Source organism: Taudactylus pleione, unplaced genomic scaffold (assembly GCF_031769625.1).
Source record: "Taudactylus pleione unplaced genomic scaffold, aTauple2 ptg000444l, whole genome shotgun sequence".
Lineage (NCBI taxonomy): Eukaryota > Metazoa > Chordata > Amphibia > Anura > Myobatrachidae > Taudactylus > Taudactylus pleione.
In genome coordinates, this window is record NW_028284846.1 from 1,766 (window position 1) to 21,846 (window position 20,081).

General features: G+C 41.5%; 1 protein-coding gene across 1 annotated transcript; it reads right to left on the reverse strand.

Annotated features, from left to right (window-relative positions):
• Positions 1 to 6,092: 6,092 nt before the first annotated feature.
• Positions 6,093 to 18,764, reverse strand: LOC148505667 (WD repeat-containing protein 47-like; the record flags this gene model as incomplete). Its single annotated transcript, XM_088447892.1, has 4 exons — positions 18,584 to 18,764; positions 8,509 to 8,675; positions 6,992 to 7,075; positions 6,093 to 6,177 (listed from the first exon to the last, which is right to left on the reverse strand). Coding segments are annotated over exons 2-4 (327 nt in total), but the record flags the coding sequence as incomplete, so codon positions are not given.
• Between the last annotated feature and the right edge of the window lie 1,317 nt (positions 18,765 to 20,081).

Sequence of the window (20,081 nt, forward strand, 5' to 3'; positions counted from 1 at the left end):
ATAGCCTGCATCCCTGGAAATGTCATTTTAAAATAAACTGTGTCAAAAAAAGTTTTTACAAAAATAGGGACACAAAATAATTGAAAATTTTGGGTAAAAAAAAAAATGGGAAAAAAGTGTTTAAAAATAGAGAAATAGGTTAAGGGCTATTCTGCAAGTATGCGGCAGGTGTATTCTAGAATAGGCTATTAGCGGCAGGTGCATATTTGCAGAATTTTTAAATAAAGACTTTAGGGACTTAAAAATATGCTAGTACCCATTTTCATGTAACGCAAATTTGATGAGACCACTTAAAAAAACAAAAAAAAAACCCTAAGTGCTCTTCTGCATCACTTCTTCAATGTCGGGAAAAAAACACCTGCAGCCCGACTTTCATTTGCAGGCTAAAACGGTGGTACCCATAGTGATCCCCCATGTTTTTACAGTTTTAGGGGGTCCTACAATTTATTCCAGGTCAATTTAGTTTTTTATCGCAGATCCTACTTCGCCGGGTCCCGTTCTCGTAGATTTCAAATTGAATACGGGGATAAAGCGGGCGCGCTCCTGATACTTTAGCCCAGGAAAATCTCCGATGTGGAGCGAAAAGTCCAGCACGGACTTTTCGCTCCCATATTGAATACCCCTGAAAGTGGAGTTAGATAGAGTACCAACCAATCAGCTCCTAACTGTTATCTCACAGTTTGAAAAATGACAGTTGTGAGCTGATTGGCTGGCACCTTACCACTGACTTATCACTTTTCACTCTGTCTCCTAACACTGCTTAGTAAATAGACCCCGAAGGGGTCTATGTACTAAGCCTTGTAGAGAGATAAAGTGGAGGGAGATAAAGTACCAACCAATCAGCTCCTAACTGTCACTCTACAGGCTATGTTTGAAAAATGACAGGAGCCGATTGGTTGGTACTTTATCTCTCTCCAAGGCTTAGTACATAGACCCCAAAGATTCTCGTATTATCGGCTAGGTTTTGGTATGTTTCTGCTATTGGGATGTCCATGCAGTAGAGTTTCACTATGTCACTGCACAAAGGTGCTGGTGATCCTGTTTGTGGTGGATAGGATCGCAGCACACAGCTCAGACCCCATTGTCGATATCCTCCAAAATAGTTGTAGATTACGCATTAAGGACAACAGTCAGATGGGGAGATAAAATAACTAAACAATTAATTTTATAAAGAATGTTGTGTTTGTCATTTACAAGTGATGTTTTGTCCAAAGAGAAACCAGGGAAAATAACATAAAAAAGTGGGGAGACCTTCCTGGACCCCAAAAAAGTGACAACTTTATTAGCAGAATCATATAGAAGACTGTTATACCCCATTTACACCAGAGCTCCTTGGTGTAAAAGGGGACTGGGTTTTATTCCCGGGTGAAGTGACCCGCAATCCAACCCAGGTACCGGTAACTTGCAGGGTTTTACACGGGAATAACCCGTGAAACCCTGCAATATAAACGGCGCGATCCGGGTCATGATGACCTGGATCGTGCCGCATGCCTGCCGATTGTCCGGCTTCAGTGGCGCTTGGAGATGATGTCATCTCCAAACGTCCACTTCAACGCCGGAAAATCCTGGGTTGGTGCCGGGTCTGATCTGGTTAGGAACCCTGTTCCAACCTTCGGGTCAGATCCGGAATTTAGGTATAAAAGCAGTATGAGTGGGCATAAGGAAGTACTGTATGCTTTTAAAAGGTGTTAAATGGCTGATTTGTGCCTGTTTTTTAAAAAAAGTAAGATAATGTGAAAAGCTGTACAATTTTGTTTAATTACAAAGGAAGTAAGCGGAAAATACAAAAAAAGTAGAAAAAAATATGTTTTGGGGTAATTTAAGACGACTTTAAACATTTTTTTAAAATTATTTTAAATAAGCAATTATTTTTCATTGAAATAAATACTTTCATTAAATTTAAGGTGCATTATTTAGCTAAAAAGCTTATTTTGGGGTAATTTGAGGCCATTTAATTTTTTTTTCACCCCAAAAATGACATGTAATTATTGGCCCAATTAAGCTAATTGAAACCTTCCAAATGCCTGATTAGTCATTGGGGGGGTCCAATGGTTCTGTCATTTTTGTGTTGAAATAAAGATTTTCCCTACCTTTTCATCTGTTTAGGGGGCTGCATTCATACTAGATCAAAGGTTCCCAAACTCTGCCATTATAGTCCAGTATTTAAGGATATCCAAGCTTGAAACCAGATAGTTAAATCAAATTGACTGAGGTACTAATTAAGTGACCTGTGCTCAAGCATGGAATTCCTTAAAACATGGACTGTAATGGCAGAGTTTGGAAACCTCTGTACTAGATAACCACAATCATCCAAACTCTCTAACCTTTCTTTTCACAATGCTTATGGTATCACCAGCAATTTGTGATGCATTTCAGTCCACTTTAAAAATGATTGGGTTGCTATTAATTACTGACTGACACCTTCCTTTCCTGAGTGACCTTCATCCCCGTTAGACTGAATGTAATCTAAAAGTGATACCAACACTTATTTCCACCTGAGAGATCCCCAGCAGCTCATTGTGAAATAACTTCCATGTGACCTCATCTGTTCAGGACACAGCATGAAAGTATTACATTGTGGCTGCTCTTGACTTTTTCACATTTTTAACAAATTCTTTTACAATGGGGTCTCAAGGAAAGGTGACATTTACTGTAACTTTCATCTTTATTCGTTTAACTTGTTTCAGCAAAATCGTTATCATCTGTTTTAGCTAACAGTTTTATATTTTACTTGGATTTTTTGTACAAAACTCTTGCAAATAAAGAAACAATTAAGGGAAAAGCTATTGGGTTTTATGAAAGGTAAAATATATTTTTACATGGGGGGATTCAATTAGGTGCGAGTTTGCAAAAGGCGCTAAACTTGCGCACTTTGCCTTAAATTAGCACATTTCACCTTTATGCGTGCACCCGAAGTACATGCAATTCAAATAGAAATGCCAAATTCAGACTACCCATGGCGAGAGTGTGCAAATTTTGTCCAAAATGAAACCTAGGAAAATAGCATAAAAAAGTGTATTTTTTGTTTTAGATGGTAAAAGTGTAATATACACAATGGACCTGATTCACAGTTGTACGCAAATGCTGCAGTAGTGGCGATTTTCGCTGCTGTGGATGTGCAAAAATAATACATTAATTTTTGTCCTCAAAATTCTACACACAATGGCCCTGATTCAGACCCACTCGCGAGCGGCTGTCCGCTCGCAAGTGGGTCGATGGTCTGCACTGCGCATGTGCAAGACGGAGGGAGCTCCGTCGTGCGCATGCGCGAGACGCGACGAGCGAAGGACTTTCCTTCGCTCGTAGTGTCTGATCAAAGGGGGCGTGCTGTCGATGTTGATTGACAGCACGCCCCCTTTGGTGAGCGTGCCGGGGGCGTGCCTGCCAGACGGAGGCGTTCCCATCACTAGTGATGTCAGTGGGAGTGATTTTGGCTCTGATAGAGCCAAAATCACTCCTGGCCTTGCGGTTGAGAAACTCAACCGCAGGCTTCTGCTCGCAGTGGCGATGGTCGCGATGGTCAAGACCATCGCGACCATCATCCTGCACGCTCGTATATGCTGTGGGTGGTGACCAGGAGGACGCTCCATATTTATGGAGGTGGGCCCTGATTCAGAGCGAGCTCTCTGGTCAGAGCGTCCGGCTCTGAATCGGGGCCAATACCCCATAATGACAACTTGTAAAAAGTTTTTTTTGAGATTTTTGCTAATTTAATAAAAAAAATAAACTAAGAAATCACATGTACATAACTATTCACGGCCTTTGCCATGAAGCTCAAAATTGAACTCAGGTGCATCCTGTTTCCACTGATCATCCTTGAGATGTTCCTACAGCTTAATTGGAGTCCACCTGTGGTAAATTCAGTTGATTGGACATGATTTTTAAAGGCATACACCTGTCTATATAAGGTCCCACACTTGACAGTGCATGTCAGAGCACAGACTAAGCATGAAATACAAGGAATTGTCTGTAGACCTCCGAGACAGGATTGTCTCGAGGCACAAATCTGGGGATGGATACAGAAAAATATCTGCTGCTTTGAAGGTCCCAATGAGCTCAGTGGCCTCCATCATTCGTAAATGGAAGAAGTTCGGAACTACCAGGACTCTTCCTAGAGTTGGCCGGCCGTCTAAACTGAACGATTAGGGGGAGAATGGCCTAGTCAGGAGGTGACCAAGAACCCGATGGTCACTCTGTCAGAGCTACAGCATTCCTCTGTGGAGAGAGGAGAACCTTCCAGAAGGACAACCATCTCTGCAGCAATCCAGCCAATCAGCCCTGTATGGTAGAGTGGCCAGACAGAAGCCACTCCTCAGTAAAAAGCACATGGCAGCCTGCCTGGAAGTTTGCAAAATGCACCTGAAGGACTCTCAGACCATGAGAGACAAAAGATTGAACTCTTTGGCGTGAATGCCAGCGTTATGTTTGGTGGAAACCAGGCACCAGCTCATCACCAGGCCAATACCATCCCTACAGTGAAGCATGGTGGGGCAGAATCATGCTGTGGGGATGTTTTTTCAGCGGCAGGAACTGGGCGACTAGTCAGGATAGAGGGAAAGATGAATGCAGCAATGTACAGAGACATCCTGGATGAAAACCTACTCCAGAGTGCTCTTGACCTCAGACTGGGGCGACAATTAATCTTTCAGCAGAACAATGACCCTAAGCATACAACCAAGATATTAAAGGAGTACCTTCAGGACAAATCTGTGAATGTCCTTGAGTGGCCCAGACTTAAATCTAATTGAACGTCTCTGGAGAGATCTGAAAACGGCTGTGCACCGACTCTTCCCATCCAACCTGATGGAGCTTGAGAGGTGCTGCAAAGAGGAATGGGTGAAATTGCCCAAAGATTGGTGTGCCAAGCTTGTGGCATCATATTCAAAAAGACTTGAGGCTGTAATTACTGCCAAAGGTGCATCAACAAAGTATTGAGCAAAGGTTGTGAATACTTATGTACATGTGATTTCTTAGTTTTTTTATAAAATTTGTATAGATCGCAAAAAAACTGTTTACACGTTGTCATTATGGGGTATTGTGTGTAGAATTATAAGGTCAAAATGAATTTATTCCACTTTGGAATAAGGCTGTAACATAACAAAATGTGGAAAAAGTGAAGCGTTGTGAATACTTTCCGGATGCACTGTATGCCTTAGCATATGTTAGCATTGCTGCTGCATCCAAAGACACAGCAGCGATGCTAAATGCACTCATCTCTGAATTAGGCCCTCTTCCCAAACGTAGGAGCAGAAGATTACATTAGTTGCTGTAGTTAAGCTTGATAAATAGCACAGGCGCAACTCCATTACTTACCAGAACGCAGGAGAAATTGGCAATATCTTCTGCATTAGAAGCTTAATAAAAAGTCTTGTTACTTTATCTAGTATAATCATGTGGAAATTGCAGTTTCTGAATGCTTACCAGGTCCCAATGGCTTGTTAAATAAATTCCATACTCCCTGATCATTCTGCAAATTCTTGGGGTAGTTTCACTCAGTAAACTGAACTGGTTGATCAGTGTAGAATTTATAACAGTGTCAAAGTGACATGTGTCCCTATCCTTAAGTTAAAATCTCCAGTGTTAAATATGGCATTGCAGATTTTGACATTACATATAATTTCTGCGTGTATAAAAAAGGAACATCAGGACATAAACCACTATAATCAAAAATGCTCAGTTTCAAATCAAAAAGCAACAAAATAGTACAAATAACAAATATACAAGATACCCTTCCAGGCTGATACATTATAATGGTGACCTTGCCACAGGTGTTTAACTTCCTCCTAAGTTAATGCAAGCTCTGGTACATCTCCCCATAGCCCTGATTAATAATTGTGTTACTTTGTGGCTCTGTACAATACAATTTTCATATGCTTTATGGTGTGTATGTCATTTGTTTTGTTTGATGTAGCTCACAAAAAGGAAAAAGATAATCAAAATAACAAGCACATTTTATATAGCTTTGCTGATTGTAGTGAATTTTGCAAAACTCAAGAAAAAAACAAAATACCAAACTGGTGGAGAGATGAAACAGAATGTTCTCCAGTGCAGCTCTGGGATAAATCCCCACACAGTACTAATTAATATCTTACATGCTGTGGCTCCTCTTCTGCTGACATTGCATTGTTCACGCACAGGGCTTCCAAAAACTTCTGCTTTAGAACTATGTACCGAAACCTAAACAGAACAAACATCAGACAGTTGAAGAAAAAAAATGTTTTTCTAAAATACGCATTTACATTTCTCACAGTGAAGATGCAATTCTAAATTACACATATATACACACAATTCTTTTTACACATATGATTATCCCTTGTTTACAATTCATATGCTTTATAACCATGTATGAAGAGCTGTACAGTGAGAGGATCATGATACATTGCAGTAAATTTCATGAAACAGAAGTAAAGATGGCCGTGCCCAAATTGTGTAGAATACTGTATAAGAGGTGAGGGGAACACTTCATACATAAAGGCAGCAGAATAACAATTGTAGCTGTTGGTGGGAAAAGGTCATGTGCCTACTCTATTGTAAAGCTGGGCATCCACTATACAATTTTTTGTCAGATGTCTGTCTGGTTGGAATGAAAACCTGGTAATGTATGCGATGAAATGACAATTGTCCATTTGTTCACAAACACTGGAAAATAGCCATAAATGATCGTTCAGACAAATTTGTTAAGACACACAAATTTAACCAAATTTGAACAATGTTTTGTCCTTATTTCAGTGTTTCAAACCATATGATCGACTGTCATTTGCTCCCATACATTACCAGGTTTTCATTCCAACCAACCAGATTCCACAGATAACTGACAGAAAATTGTATAGTGGATGCCCAGCTTAAGCCAGATGCATCATTAGCCTCCAATATCAAACGCAAAAATGTATTTATTGCATCATATTATATATCTGTAGACATCTCCATGCCTTTGGTGAAAGGCAGCCTATTACATTCATAACAATCAAATAGAACACTAAATAAAATGCACCTCTTTCTGTCAAACTTTTCCATGCACTCTAATGGTTGGATAAACTGAAGGACTTCATCCCACTGACCATCGAGGATCAGTTGTCTGTAAATAATAAAACTAAAGTAAATCACCATGGCACATATTACACATAAATCAGAAAATTCATATTAGTATTGTAACCTGAAATCATTTTGTCCAACTTCCCATGAGTTTAAATAGTTCTAAATGATTTATTTTGTGGATGTGTGAGGAACATTACTGCAAAGCACATATAATGTGGCTTCTGGATAAGAACAGCAGTGAATTTTTTTTAAAAAAGTTTAATTTACAGTTAATCTATATAAGAATCATGTTTATTTCATACAAAAAGCAATAGTATCATGAATATGTGATGTTTTCCTTTCAGATTAAATTTTTATTGTTCATTCTAGCACCCTGCACCTGTCACAACCCGAGCAGTTCCTCTTTCCTGCCTGGGGTGTCGCTCTCTGCTCTGGTGCTTCTAGCACATTCAGCTGATTCAACAAACTGCTGAGATACAGACTAGAGTGTGCTAGAAGCACCAGAGCAGAGAGCGACACCCTAGGCAGGAAGAGGAACTGCACGGATTGTTAAGGAGGCAGGGTACTAGAATGAACACTACATTTTAATACTTCTCAATTGCTTCCTTTCTATTTCCTGTTTTTATTTTTCTTTGTACAATGTAAATTGTGGCTTCTCTAGACTCATCTTTCCAAAGCTCCAATGTTTCTCTACAGTGTTATCATAAAGTTTGCAGATGTTCCTTCATTTTCAGGCTGTTGAACGTAAAAATGCATCACCTAAAATCTGTGTTTATGTGTCTGGAGAATGGTCATGGTCAAAATAAAAAAAATTAAAAATCCACACACTTTTACAAAAAGAAAATGCTCAGAAATCAAAACGAATTAGGCCTATAACGAATTTACAGTATGTTAAGTAAAAGCCAATGATGATGTGAAACTACTGTACAAAGGAGGATTTATTTGTTGAGAGACAAAAATATAAAATGAATTGTATTTCATGGGTTAAAATTTTAATATACTTTATCATCAAGAAAATACAGTACTATAGAGAAACCAGGCTTGCCCTGTATCTATTATTCTGTTGTGCGATGTACTCCCAAAGAAAAAAGGTTATATACCCCCTGGTATTTGCACTGGAGAGATAGATGCCACTCCTAGCACACCTAAGCAGCAGAGGGAAAAAGAGTACACAACAGGGGGACATGTGCTGTCACCAACATTTGGAAACCTGATCCATCCAGGACGAGTCCTCCAAGCACTCTCAGATCCACCACGGACAGTCTGGAACCCAGAGGTATTAGAAAGCTACAGAAAGTGGGGGGCCAGAACACTTGCCTAAGTGTTAATCATTTAATATATTGGCAACCCTGCTTTGGGTGCGGAAACACTATAATAACCACTTTTCAATATTTAACCGTGGAGCAAATTTATTTCTCTTTTTAGAAAAAAGATAATAATAAAAACTTGCATACTGTTTGTACTGTGACATACCGGAGAAAAAGCATATCGTCAGAATACAGCCCATTTATTACTCCACTTTCCTTCTCCAGGGCCAGCATGCTGATGTGCAGCTTCTTGGCATTGAGGAAGTCTAGAATCAACTTAGTAATCTCTACTTCTTTCACATTTACAGTTTCTTCTGCCGTCATTGTGATGGTCTGAAAAGGGAACAAGGTATATTCAACTCTGGTCTCCATAAAATTAGCCTAAAAACACTGGTCACATCTATAAATCAGGTATAGCATCTCAACTGGGTAAAATGACCCGATAAAAAAAAAAAAAAAAACTGGCTTACAAATTAATAAGAATAACAATGAAAATTACTATTTCCTTAATAAAAAGCACTGCAGACTGTGTTAACATTGCTAGTAAAACGTGCCTCTCTGTGTATCAAGTGGTTAAAAGAAAAACTGTATTCTATAGAGCTATGATTGTTTATATAAAATGCTACTATCCAAACACGCCAGTCATCGGTTACATGCTATGACACATAAGCTATACTGTTACAGTTTGAGAACCATACACACTCTATCAGAAAACATAGCGTGTTTTGGGTGTGATCATGGAGGAAATATCTCTAAGCACATTCTAGAACTGATCAGAATAAATGTAACCAAAATGTACAAAATTTGAGGAACAGTCAGATTGACACAAGAGTGTCTCAATAGGCTGGACCTTTCTAACCAGCATTATGGGCTAAATGTAATAGGGTGTCAGTTTTGGTAAATTGCAAGTTTTGTGCTAAATTCGCAGTTTTTCACAACTCTCCAATGTAATAGGGTGTCAGTTCAATAGAACTCAAATTTTTTAAGTGTTACTAAAAATCTCCATTCACAAAATCGCTTCCAGATGTTTTCACATTGAAAACAATCAACTCGCCCAATGTAATAGGGTCTCTGTTTTAGACTCGCAAAAAAAAAATACCCAAAAGTCCCCAAATAATAGACCTGCTTCAGGCTAGCGAGTATATCCGGAGCAGGTCAGATTAACACAGGAACATGCACATATGTAAAAGGTTTTAAATGATTTAAAAAAATATATATATATGACGTGCACTCCCACCCAAAAGCATAACCAGCCCCGGGTTTTATAAAGCCTGTCCTGGTTCTAAAAATACAGGGGCCAAAATGCATAGTGGGCCCCTGTATATTAAGAACCAGCACAGGCCTTTGTTGAGCTGGTCCTGGTTCTGGAAAATCAGGGGACAAAACGAGTAGGGCTCCCCCGAAAATTCCAAAACCAGCTCGGTGATGGTTTTAGAACTTTCAGGGGACCCCTACTCATTTTGTCCCCTGATATTTCAGAACCAGGACCAGCTCAACAAAGCTCTGTGCTGGTTCTTAATATACAGGGGCCCCTACGCATTTTGGCCCCTGTATTTTTAGAACCATGACAGGCTTTATAATGCCCGGGGGTGGTTATGCTTTTGGGGAGGGGGTGCACATCATTTTTTTTTGTTTTAAACACACACAGAAGCCATCACGGATCTCACTGATCCATGCAGTAGCCTCGAGCTAAAAAGTTTGCAGGCTATTGAATTTGCAAGTCACAGCACAAACTAAAACTGACATCCTATTACATTTGGCCCTAAATATCTAGGATATTTATAAACACTGGTGTGATAATATAAGTGAGGACAAAGCTATGTGGGATAGGGGCAGTGGTATTACACTGAGGATAATGGAAGCCAGTTGGAGTCGCAGACCAAGTTAATAAGTAAATAGGCAGGATCCTCTAATAGCACAGAGGGCCTGATTCAGACCCGGTCGCAAGCGCTGAGTGCTCGCAACCAGGTCGATGGTGGCCCACAGCGCATGCGCACGACGGAGCCGGCTCCGTCGTGCGCAGGCGTGAGACCCGGCTAGCGACGGGCAATCCGTTGCTATGGGTCTCGCACCAAAGGGGGTGAGCTGTTTGGTGGGCGTGCCGGGGGGTGGCTGCCCAAAAGGAGGCGTTCCCGAGGGAACGCTTGCCATTTGGGGGCAGCCCCACTGACATCACGAGTGAAGTCAGTGGAGAGCTTCCGGCTCTGTTAGAGCCGAAAGCTCTCTGGGGCTTGCGATGAACAAGACCCTACCACAAGGCTCTTGTCGCAAGCCCGATGGTCACGATGGTCTTGACCATCGCGACCATCATCATGGCCGCTCGCTATAGCTGTGGGTGGTCACCCACAGCTATGCAAGCGGCCAGGAGGCCGCTCCAAAAAAAAAAAAAAAAAAAAAACACCCTGATACAGAGCGAGCGCTCTTTCAGAGCGTCTGGCTCTGAATCAGGCCCAGAGTATGAACATGTCTGTCATGATGCAAGAAGAAGTCTATGGGCCGGATTCAATTAGCGGCAGTAATTAACCCGCAGACTGCCCTTATTGCGGGTAGCGCCAACATGTTAACCCATAGCTCCGGGCACTTATCCTGGAATATACAAGAGAACGCACGTTAGCTGTGGATTTTTCGTGCAAAGAAAAGGGCTTTTAATTGAATTGTCTGAGGCTACTCCCCTTTTATCGGTAAATTAGCAAGGCTAATTGAATCCAGCCCTATATTAATACACTAGATTCATACATCAAACTCATCGTTTATTCACCACCAACTTGTGCAGTTACTATCCTTGAAAGTTCAAACACATAAAAAGAGCAGAAACACTTAATGTAACACTGTAAGTAATTATTTGTGCACACCCTGAATATCACACTCACAAAGATAAAATTGTGTGAATGCCTTGTATATGACTCTTTAATGTGAGGCTTCTTTCAAACATAAAACATGCCTTCGAATTTTCAGAATAGGCCCTCAAACAGAAAGAAGAAATACCCTTGTGTAGATACTGGTGGAAATGTCCCACACCTGTTCTTCACATGACACAAACAGAAGGGAATTTTTCACTTGAAGTTTCTGTATATTTTATTGCATCTATTTGTCTTTGTCCAAATATATCGTTTGTCTCCAGAAGTCTCAATACCAAAAAGAATCAAAGAAGTATAAATTAAAAGAAAAAAAAAAAAGGGAAGGGGGATCCAGTGTCTTACATTACCTTTTATAAAAAAAAAAAAACAAAAAAAAAAAAACACTTATTTCATATTAAAAAAAAAACAACGCATAATATTTCCACATCTAGGGCTGTCATAAGGTAGACCAGACTCTAAGCCCAAAAAATTCATCAAGCAAGTTGATGCTCCCAAGCTAGCTAAGATGGTACAGGTTGAGTCTCCCATATCCAAATATTCCGAAATACGGAATATTCCGAAATACGGAATAATTTTGGCATGACTGAGATAATGAAACCTTTGATTTTTGATGGTTTCATGTACACAAACTTTGTCTAAGGGACAAATTATTAAAAATACAGTATAAAATAACCTTCAGGCTGTGTGTATAAGGTGTATATGAAACATAAATGAATTTCATGTATGTACACAAACTTTGCTTAAACCACAAAATTATTAAAAATATTGTATAAAATGACCTGCAGGCTGTGAGCATAAGGTATATATAACACATAAATGCATTCTGTGTGTATATTAGGATCCTATTCCCAAGATTTTTAATTATGAAATGCAAATATTCCAAAATACGGAATATTCCGTTATCCAAAATACCCCTGGTCCCAAGCATTTTGGATATGGGAGACTCAACCTGTAACTGGATACAGTATTCTGATTAGACTCCACATGTATTCCCCACTGACACGTTTCAAATTGAACTTTTCTCAAGGTCTGTGAATTTTCTTTTTTCTTTTTTTTCTTTTTAACTTCCTATAGAGCAGGGGTGGGCAATAAGTGGCCCTCTAGCATGCCCTGCAACAGTATTAGCATGGCCAAATAGCAAAACTTTGGCATTGAATGCTGGGATGTGTAGTTTTACAACAGCTGGGGGGGACGATTATTGCCCACCCCTACTTTAGAGGGATTCTCCATGGCATTGAGACTTCTAGGGACAAACTACATGCACGAAAAAGAGCAATAAAATAAATCAAATCCATAGAAATTGCATGGTAAAGAATTCCTGTCTGTTTGTGTCATGCTTACAGGCCGGTGAGTGACTTTACCACCAGAACATACACATTTGGGACATTTCTCCTGTCTGTCTGTCTGTCTTTGAGAGTCTATTCTGAAAAAACTGAAAGTGCTTCTGCTCTCTTTATATCAATAACTTATATTGGAAGAAACTGTCCACTTAGCAGTGCAGCAAAGACATTTTACATATCTTTTTATATGCATTTTCTGGTAACTATCTCAAATATTCAGTTGCTTCTCTATTTTGTACATCAGGAGGAAATCTTTGTTGTATAGAGATTATTATGTATATGCCCTGCACTTCATCCTTGGTCTAGATGAGTTTACAATTTAAAACCTCCACCACAAAAATAAACAAACACTAATGTTAACCTACCAATATGTTTTTGGACTGAAATAAAATACCACCTTTGCATGTACTGGAAAGTTCATTCCAACATGAAAGGCAGCATTTTGAAGACCATTTTGTTTTATAATAAATTAGTATGATCATACATTATTTACAGTAGAACCGACATTTTATTCAGTGTTGTACACTCAAAAACAGTTTTGTTATGAGGAATCAGACCAAACAGATGTGTCCACATACATCTAGTCTCCTTGCGCTAGAAGCAGCCCTTCTAGTCATGGCAACCGCTGACACTGTAAGATACACTCACAGTCGCACATAGAATAAAGGCATCATTTCAATCAGCAGAAGCTGCTTGTGCGTTCTATCCCCATAGCTGTGTGAGTAAGACACATTTAAAGGGAAAAAGTAGCACGAAAATATGTTCAGCGCTACAGAGTCACATTGCACTCACGCATTATGTGTAACCGCACTTGTAACGTACAGAGGATAGATGTATGTGGACACATCTGTATTTCCATGTTGCCTTGGGCATACAAAAGCAGAGGCTGGAGCAATCACTACCGTTATGTGACTCCATATTAGGTGTACTAGACCCCCATAACAAGTCTTTTAGACCAGATTACAAAAAAACATGCACAGGTAGCAGTAACAAGTCACTTTTGGACAAAACGTATTTACACTTATGTCATGATACAATAAGTAAACAATGTGAACCCCAGATCCAAAGCAAACAACTAAATGTGTCTAGTGCTGTTTATGTGGCATTCACATTTAGCCAGGAAATCTTTACACCCCAATGTTTATCATCAGCGGGCAGGAACACTGGAGGCCAACACACCACAAAATGACCAACAATTTAAATATCCAGGGCAAACATTAGAAAATATGAAAGTTACAAATGTATTTCACATTGACTTACAAAAGCTCTATAAACTCAGCTTTAGCTGCTTGTGATGTTTTTCTATGTGATATGGTAAAGAAAGGGAATAAAAGGAAGTAGCATAAATTGATAAATGATTGTTCCTCTTAACAGCAGTCAGTAAAGGCCGTTTATAAGCCTCATGAAAAATGCGAAACCGCACTACTTCTTTATTGCGCAAATGTGTCTACTTGTCATTTTAGTACATCTCACGGTCCACTATAACTGCCCACAGGAACATGGAGTTTGTGCCTACACAACTTAAATATGCAGGTTACAAGCAATGAAAATTCACTTATAACTCCAGCATACAACCACTGCAGGTGCTCTCACATTATTCATTTACATTTTTCTGTTTATCTCCTAAAATACAGCTTAATTTAGCATCACTAACATCTTAAATGAATCCCTTGAATCAGGGGACATCAAAACTGGACAGTGCAAAATATAGAATGAGAAATTCTCTTCACCTCTTCACAGATGGTCGAAAACTTTTTGTGCCAGGAAAAGAGCTATGTCCCCTCCTGCAACCTTAGAACACCCTCTTCGCCCGTCATTTATATATACCTATCACACAAACTCAAATTTTGTTTTTGAATGTGGGGGCAATACTATACGCACTCACCAAAGAACGCTCCCAATCCACGCTACTCCTCTCACTCAGTGGTGCAAACTGTTGCACCTCCACAGATGCCGCCATCCTGGCCCACAAATCCTTTCGCTTCCCTGTAAAACCGATTACGTTTGCATAAAATCTCAGGAGAGCATGTGTGTTGCGGGATTAAACTTTTGCAGAGCCTTACCGACATGGAATGTGGAACAGATTTTCAAATATGGCAGTGTACAGCAATCAACTTTTGAACAATGTAACGAAGTAGACCAGACAACCAAAGACAAACATGGTCCCAGTTGACATCCATTAACAACATATTGAAATATTCAAGGTTTAAGGTTAAAAAAAAAAAAGTCACATTCTATCCACGTTATAGTGACAGTTTAACATAGAATAGACCTATAGACAAATATTACAAACTTATTACAGGTTCTATGACTTATTACAGGTTCTATGAATAAAGAGTGACAACAAAAATAATTAACAGTTAAACTTTATGAAGCTGAGCACCACTTGGTGTACAAAAACTAATAATTTAATAGCATGTAAAGAGGTTAAGTAAGTATCACAAACAAGTTGCTATGCAGTGACCTATTTACTGAGCTGAAAGTAGCTTTCCTTCAGTATACAATGTGGGAGGAATGTCATACTGTTTACTCTAGTTGGCTGTTGCGTGGATAAACAAGCGGCATAGCAAAGCAACACTCTTATTACTAATATTATAATGTTTAAAATAAACAGAATGGAAACTCTGGTAATGCTTATGATTGTTCGTTCCTTAATTGTTGATGATGTATCTGAATTAAACACATATGCACAGATGTGTCCACATACATCTAGCCCCCTTGCACGTTAAACAGCCCTTCTAGTCGTGCCATGACTCAGTAGAGCCGAGCGACTTTTGGTGCGACTTTTTACCTTATTCGTCGAATTGATCGCACAAGCAGTATCTGCTGATTAAAATGATATGCAGCATTCCCGTATTGTGTGTGCGCGACTGCGGGTGTATCTGCATGCAAAATGCTACGTTACAGTGTCAGCAGCTGTAACACTGTAACGTAGCTTTTCACATGCACATACACCTGCAGTAGCACACAGAACATAGGCATGCTTCATATCATTTTAATCAGCAGAAGCTGCTTGTGCGTCCTACTCACATCTCTGTGGGAATAAGACATATTGGAAGGTAAAAAGTCGCACCAGAAGATGCTCAGCGCTACGGATTCACACAGCGCTCACGCGTTATGTGGAACGCAACTAGTAGCACTTGGAGGTTAGATGTATGTGGACACATATGTACAGTAATTTTTATGACAGCAGCGTGTTCTCCCCAGGTTGTTTTTTGCGGGTGGTCCACCCGGCAAGAAACAGCTATCGCCGCCTGCCACTGCCCCCCATCCCAATGCGCCGCGTCCCCTGTTGCTCAGTCACCCTCAATGTATCCTCGTTGCCACGGATGCTGAATGTGACGGCAAGTTGCGCCAACGACACATGTTCTTCCCATCGGAGGCTCCTAGTCCATCTGGCATCCGTGTCCGCTGGCAATAAGGACTCGTTAGTGAGGGTTCTGGCCGACAGGAAGCGAGGCATTGGGGCAGGGGGGGAGGGGGAGTGCCAGGCAGTAGGGGGATGTGGCGCATTGGGGCAGGGGCCAGTGCCGGGTGGTGCAGCTCGAGCCCGTAACAGTACAGGGTGGTGTAAGGTTGGAGGGCAGAGATCCCTCCCCCTATATAAAAGCAAGGGTGAGCTGTTTGGGCGGGAACAGCCGTCTGAACACATTAAAAAGAGTAGACCTGTGTCCACTCTATGTCTGTGTAGGAGCTGAAAATAATTCTGTGGGGACAGTATTGTTGGAGCCTGCAAGAGGGGACGCTGTATCTGAGAGCTGTATAAAAATACATTCTGTGGTGCCAGCACAAAATAACGTGATGCCAATATCACTAGAGGGATGAGATCCTACAGACTTTGATTATGAAAATGGTCAGGGTTAAAAACCATTTTATTATTGCGAAGACCCCTACCCGGCTGGAAACATTTTCTGGGGAGAACACTGGACAGTGAATTGAACTATGCCCAATGGTTCACAACTGTTACTACTGAGTAAAGGTAATATATGAATAAAAATTAAAAAATGTAGAACCACAGCGCAAATGATCACTTGTAAGATCACATGAATAGTTTTGCACATATGTGCCTAGTTTTTTACTCCTATCAATTGGTTCTGCCAGTTAAAATGACAGCATAGTGACAGCACTATAGTGCCAGATAAAATGACAGCATAGTGACAGCACTGTAGTGCCAGATAAAATGACAGCATAGTGACAGCACTATAGTGCCAGATAAAATGACAGCATAGTGACAGCACTATAGTGCCAGATAAAATGACAGCATAGTGACAGCACTATAGTGCCAGATAAAATGACAGCATAGTGACAGCACTATAGTGCCAGATAAAATGACAGCATAGTGACAGCACTATAGTGCCAGATAAAATGACAGCATAGTGACTGCACTATAGTGCCAGATAAAATGACAGCATAGTGACTGCACTATAGTGCCAGATAAAATGACAGCATAGTGACAGCACTATAGTGCCAGATAAAATGACAGCATAGTGACAGCACTATAGTGCCAGATAAAATGACAGCATAGCCATTATAAGGAGTTGGGCAGACGGCAGGCGTTCCTTCTTGATCACTGGGTAGGTCCATCCAACTTACTCACTTTTACGCTGCAGTGCAATTGTATATTTCATTTTGCAGGATGGGGCTATTTATTGTAAATAAAATAAAGGATCAGGGAAAATGCATTTAGAGCAGGGTCCTTTACATTTCAGTAGGGTTCCTGCAAAAGGAATTAAATTATCCACAGTATCCGAGTTCCCATAAAAAGGGTCTCTTTTCCTTTCCATTTGCACAGCTTCGGGAAAGCACATTTATAGGTACACTTCTACCCATGTACTGTCTATCAAATACACAAATTGGCGTAATAATTACAGTCTCAATCTCCCTGCATTATTTATTAGCCATAAATGAGTCTAGATGGGGAGTAGTTAAAGAAAACAACTTAAAAATGTAAATGAATATAAATAGTGTCCCTAAAATGCTAGGAGGTCGGAGAACACATTTTATTGTTCTCACGGGGCACAACCAGGAGCAGATAATGGAGCATGTTCCCAAAAACAATGAAGGGGGGCGTGCGGTTTGTAAATGACCCTATCACACTTTAAGTGACAAGAAAGAGTAAAGCTCTGACTCGTATGATCCTTTCTGCAGAGACTAAACAGTTACCGTCTGTTCATTTCAATTCCAAAAAAATAAAGCGACTCTACACACTGTGCCTTAAATAATTGAAAAGGCTGAATCTCCTACTTGGAAAGCAGGACTATTCCAATCCTATTGTGGGGGGGAGAGCAATATTTAACAATGCTGAAATCTTCTCTAGCAAAATGCAACAAAGGAAATGACATCCTGGCAGTAACCTTTTCACAGAAAGAGAAGACATAACTGGGGGGTGGAAAGCTTGGAAGGGGGAGTCCGCCTCAGCTGCTGTTCTTCCATCACACCCCCTATGAAGGAGGGATCACTATATGGCAGGCAGGCCCCTCATCCAACTGATCACATATAAAGAGTCAGCTCACTATATTGCCGCTTGGTCACTCCCTTGATCATAACACAGTATCAGGGCCAGTGTATCAGTATATGTGAGTTTCCATGAAGGAACACAACATACACTTCACACAGGAATCAGATCATTCCAATGACATGGATATGGGCAGGTAGTGATAGAAAAATAGATGAGCTCTTTAAAAGGTATAAAACTACTAAATATGCAAATTGGTATAAATGCATCGGGCAATGTACCGAGCACCCAATAAATATGTACTGCATTTTAATGACTCAATAAATAATGTTTGCTTCAAGTAAGTACAGTATGTGACTGTACCAATTGCAGATATTACATACTCTAATGTACAAAACATAGTTGTTACCCATTTTCTCCCCACAATCATAGGTTATTACAGGAAACAAGATGAAATATATGAAGCTTTGACATAACAAGAATAAGTTACTAGGCATGAGTATGGGTGGTCTAATAGATAGATCAGACAGACAGAGATGCTGTGCAGCCAATACCTCCTGCCTCCTCCTCCGCCGCCTCCCCTGGTACCTGGTTCTCTCCTTTCTTCCCGATTCGGTGTCCCAGAGCCCCGTCTGGTGTGACCGCTTTGTGTCGGCAGCCGGTCAGCTGAGTGTGTGACAGCAGCGCCCCGCCCCGGTGTCTGTGCCCAGGATAAGCCCCCGGTGCCCGGGCCGCAGTCAGTGCTCTGTCCCTGCGGCTGCTGCGTCTCCGTTCTCTTGGGTTGCGGTTGTCAAGCTGATGTGCCGGTAACCAATCACACTGCGCTGCCTGAGGACCCCGGGCTGAGCTGCCCGCACATTTGCCTGCTAGAGCGGAGTGTGTGGTATGTGATACAGGGGCCCATTTATCAAAGTGCATATGAGGTAAATTCCCCGAAAACAGGTTTACCTCAAATACTTAGTATCCCCCGAATGTATGAAAGAGAGACCGCAGCAGGTATCTCCGATACCTGCTGCGATCCCTCCATTGCCGCCAGCAGCCGCCTCCCCCATAGGTTTCTATGGGGGATGTGATGCTGCAAAATTTATCAATATCGGGAATGCAAAACATTCCCGATATTGACCCCAGCAGCTAACGCTATCTGAAGATAGCGTTAGCCGCTGTGTCCTATGGGCACTTACCCGCATTTCAGCCGGCGGAGGGATCTTCCAGATACCTCCGCCGGCAATGGGCGCCGCTTGTGTGCAGTCCGCGGGACTGCGCATGCACAGCAGCCCGGAATGCGCTCCGGCCACATCGCAGGGACGGGCTCTGGGGGTCATTCAGACCCGTTCGCGAGCGCAGGACGCTCGCAAGCAGGTCGATGTTCCCCCAATGCGCAGGAGGGAGCTCCGTCGTGCGCATGCGCGAGACCCGAATAACGACGGCCAAGCCGTCGTTCTGGGTCTCACACTAAAGGGGGCGTGCTGTCGATGGTGAGTGACAGCACGCCCCCTTTAGTGGGCGTGCCGGGGGCGTGGTTGCCAGACGGAGGCGTTCCCATGGGAACGCCTACCGTCAGAGTCCGGCCCCACTGACATCACTAGTGATGTCAGTGGGAGTGATTTTGGCTCTGATAGAGCCAAAATCACTCCAGGGCTTGCGGCAATGAGACCCTACCGCAGGGTCTCGTCGCAAGTCCGATGGTCTTGACCATCGCGACCATCTTTTTGGCCGCTCGCATATGCTGTGGGTGGTCACCCACAGCTATGCAAGCGGCCAGGAGGCCGCTCCATTTTAAGGTAGGAGGGCACTGATTCAGAGCGAGCGCTCTGGTCAGAGCGTCTTTTCGGAGCCCGTCTTCCTGCATGTGCCGGGTCATACATTCGGCCGGTATGATCGCATTTTGCAATGCGATCATGGGCGGTACTGCATGCCCTGATCGCATTGCAAAATGCGATCCTTAATAAATGGGCCCCACAATTACATACAGAATGGGAGAGAGGATGGAAATGTTAAGGGCATGGAATGGGATACTAGTCATGTAGTATAGTTAGAATGTTTTCTATGTACGTAGATGTATTAGGGTGTTATGTTCAGTATGTAA